At 55.2% G+C, this 3584-nt stretch overlaps 2 protein-coding genes across 2 annotated transcripts; both read right to left on the reverse strand.

Annotated features, from left to right (window-relative positions):
• Nucleotides 1-221: 221 nt before the first annotated feature.
• DQ04_11761000 (lysyl-tRNA synthetase) lies at nucleotides 222-1982 on the reverse strand (the record flags this gene model as incomplete). The annotated part of the gene is made up of 1 exon (XM_009316603.1): nucleotides 222-1982. The coding sequence occupies one exon, from the start codon at nucleotides 1980-1982 to the stop codon at nucleotides 222-224; it is 1761 nt and encodes a 586-aa protein (XP_009314878.1).
• Nucleotides 1983-2558: 576 nt separating this feature from the next.
• DQ04_11761010 (acetylornithine deacetylase-like) lies at nucleotides 2559-3398 on the reverse strand (the record flags this gene model as incomplete). The annotated part of the gene is made up of 1 exon (XM_009316604.1): nucleotides 2559-3398. One exon carries the CDS (start codon nucleotides 3396-3398, stop codon nucleotides 2559-2561), a length of 840 nt encoding a protein of 279 aa, XP_009314879.1.
• Between the last annotated feature and the right edge of the window lie 186 nt (nucleotides 3399-3584).

Below are 3584 nucleotides of genomic sequence, written 5' to 3' on the forward strand. Positions count from 1 at the left end.
TGTGGGGAATTATATTGGCTTTTTTTTTTGAAGATGTGTACGTGCTCTTTTTTTAGCTTGTTGTAAGAAGAAATTGGGAAGGGAGGATGCATGATGGTTTGTGTCTGGAGCATTTGTACGTAGGGGTGAGGTGCAACACCAAAAAAAAGTGTAGGTGTCCAGTGACTGTAGTAGGTGCCTTATTACTATTCGATTGTTATGGTTGTTAAGTCGCGCAGTTGTTAGTGGAGGAGGGGCACACCCTGCCCATTAAGCATGGTCCCTGGTGGGTAATTTTGTGATGTAGTGCTGGAACCCTCAGGCTTCATCGCAGGGAAAAGAAGAACCTCCTTGATGTTGGCCTGGCTGGTGAGGAACATCACGAGACGGTCGATGCCCATTCCCCATCCACCTGTTGGGGGCAGGGCGTGCTCGAGCGCCTGGATGAAGCTCTCGTCAATCTCCATCGCCTCATCATCACCGTCTTCCCTGTCCTTAAGCTGCTTCATGAACTCCTCCCGCTGCACAATAGGGTTGTTGAGTTCCGTGTAGGCGTTGCACAGCTCTTTTTTGTTGACGAAGAGTTCGAAGCGCTCCGTCAAGCGGAGGTCGTCGCGGTGCCACTTGGCAAGAGGTGACATGATTCTTGGGTGGTCGCAGACAAATGTCGGGTCGTGGCACTCCGGCTCAAGGTAGTGCGAAATCAGTGCATCCAAAAGACGAGTCGTTGTGAATGGGGGATTGCATTCCACCTTGTTCTTCTTGCAGAGGTCCAAGAAGAATGTGTTGGCCTCGGCACTGTCGAAGTCCGCAGGGAACTTCACATTGAGCCGCTTCTCCAGCTCGGGGACAATGTGGAGGCGTTTGAAGGGCTTGTTGAAGTTGAAGACCACCTCGGGGAGTTGGTTCCCCTCTGAGTCCTTCGGCGCGTACTTCACAAGTGGTGTGCCGTGAAGGTGCATTGCGAGGCCGTACAGGAGATCCTCCGTGGTGCGCATCCAGTCGTTGTAATCCATGTATGCCCAGTACGCCTCAATACTCGTGAACTCGGGGTTGTGTGTGAGGTCAATACCCTCGTTGCGGAACTGCTTTCCCATCTCGTACACGCGGTCCAGCCCACCCACGACGAGCTCCTTGAGGTAAAGTTCAGGGGCAATGCGCAGGTACATGGTTTGATTGAGCTCGTTGTGGTGCGTGATGAAGGGGCGAGCAGCGGCACCACCGGCGATTTGGTTCAGCGTTGGTGTCTCCACCTCGAGGAAATCCAAATCATCAAAGAAGTTCCGGATGTACTTAATAGTTTTTGAGCGAAGCACAAAGGTCCTGGCGTTTTCACGATTCACAATAAGGTCCAGGTAGCGCTGACGGAAGCGCTGCTCAACCGAGCTAAGACCGTACCAGTCATCTGGCAACATGTGGAAGCATGTCGACAGCAGCGTGATCTCGATTGCGCTCATGGAAAACTCGCCCGACTTGGAGAGTGACGCCACGCCCTTGACGCCAATAATGTCGCCGCGCTTAATCTTTCCGTGAATGTCGGCAAAGCCGTCGTTGGTGTAGTCGCCAAGGGCGGAGATGACCTGCACGATGTCCGAATCTCCCTGCAGCGTGAGGAAGTGCAGCTTCGAGCCGGAGCTGCGCTTCGTAATGATGCGGCCGGCGATCGTGACGACTTCCTCCGCCCGCTGCCCGTTTTCCTTAAGAAGCGGGGCGAAACGCGTCTTGAAGGCGGGGATGGTGTAGTCACGCTCGAACTTGTGCGGGTACGCGGCACCGAGGAGCCCCATCTCATTCACTGTGGCAAGGCGCGTCTCGAAGTAGCTCATCTCCAGGGCCTTTTCAGTCGGCTTCTTCTTCTCCTGCGGCAACTGCCGGCGCAGCTCCGCCATCTTGGCGATAAGCGCCTTGCAATCATCGCTCCCGGCGCCCTTTTCCTTCTTTGTCTTCGATATCTGTGCCGCAACAGCGTCGATTTGCGCGCGCAGTTCGTCTGTCGAAGACATCTTTACAAAGATGTTTATTTATTTCTCTCTTGTATGTGTGCGCGCAGCCTCTGCACGCACAAACAGGTGTAATAGCAGCAACCAGAGAAACCAGAAGACGTGGAGAGAAGCAGAGAGGTGCGGCAAGAAGGCACGGGGGATGCAGACCCCTCAATGGGCACAGCAGCACCGCCAAAAGCAATTGCAGGAGGCCGCTCACTCAAACCGAAAAAAATTTTGGATACGTCAAACGATGCCACCACCTCCAATCCTTCCATGGGAATGTGTCTATCACACACGCACCCACAGTAGATATAGATAAAGATATATATATATATATAGAAACAGAGCAGCTCTATTTCTATTATGCCGCACGCCAAACTTCCCCTGGAGACAGGGGACACCCGCCCATGGAAGCAAGGAGAGCGTGAGAGAGTGTAGAATTTACAACAGGAGTAACAATACTCACAAGAAAAACGCTCGCAGGCTCCATCATAAACAGATTCTTTTTTTTTTTTGCTTTTAAGGTCTCAAGACGGTGAATGAACACACCGCAGAGATGATAGGAGAAAATCGGAACCGAAAACACTGTTTCTCTCACAACTGGCTATCCCGTGTCGCGCCTGTTAGATCGGCCACCGCCTTCCGCAAAATGCGTTCCGCCCTCTGCATGTGCTCCAAAAGCACGTACTCGTTAGCCTCATGCTCGTTGGCACCGCCCGGGCCCCACACAACAGTGCCGACCCCGCGTGTTTCAAACTCCGGGGCTTCTGTGCAGTACGGCGCGTACACGGGCTCCAGCGCCTCGCCGCTAGCGGCTTGCAGTGCTGCGAAGACACGTGTGTCGCTGCGCCCCTTAAACGCATCCGACCACCCACTGACGCACACCTCCGCATGGCAACCACTAACCTCCTTATCCATTTCTTGCGACGTTGCCTCAACAAACTTCTGAATACGCTGCTGCACTTCACCGCGTCCGTGACCTGGGATGTTGCGGAACTCGTACGTGATGCGGCAGTCGGCCGGCACAGTGTTCTCAGCGATGCCGCCCTGCACCATAGCCGGGCACACCGTCGTGTACGGTAGCGGAAAGCCCTCCGCAAACGGACCACGTGTGCGGAACTCCCGGCCAAGGTCGCGCAGGAAGTGGACCATAGTTGCACCATGCTCGATGGCGTTGCATGCTTGCGGGGACATCGAGGAGTGCATCGCCCTGCCATGCAAGTGGACGACAGCGGACTGCACGCCCTTGTGAGCGATAACGAGTTCAAGGCCTGTCGGCTCACCAACAATGCAACCATCCGCATTGGAAACAGGAATACCAGTGTCCGCCACCAGCTGACGCACCCCGGCGAAGTCTGTCTCTTCATTATATGTCCACGCAAAGTGGATCGGCTTCGCCCGCTTCATCGCAAGGAACTCCGGCGTCAGCGACATGCACAGTGCAATGAAAGCCTTCATGTCAGCCGATCCGCGGCCGTACAGCTTCCCGTCCCTCTCCGTCAGCACGAACGGGTCGGTGTCCCACTTCTGCCCGTCCACCGGCACCACGTCGGTGTGGCCGGAGAGGATGATGCCGCCGTCCGTCACGCCGCCCTCGCCCGGCAGCGTCGCCCACAGGTT

The sequence above is a fragment of the Trypanosoma grayi genome (genome assembly GCF_000691245.1).
Source record: "Trypanosoma grayi strain ANR4 Tgr_1176_V1, whole genome shotgun sequence".
Lineage (NCBI taxonomy): Eukaryota > Euglenozoa > Kinetoplastea > Trypanosomatida > Trypanosomatidae > Trypanosoma > Trypanosoma grayi.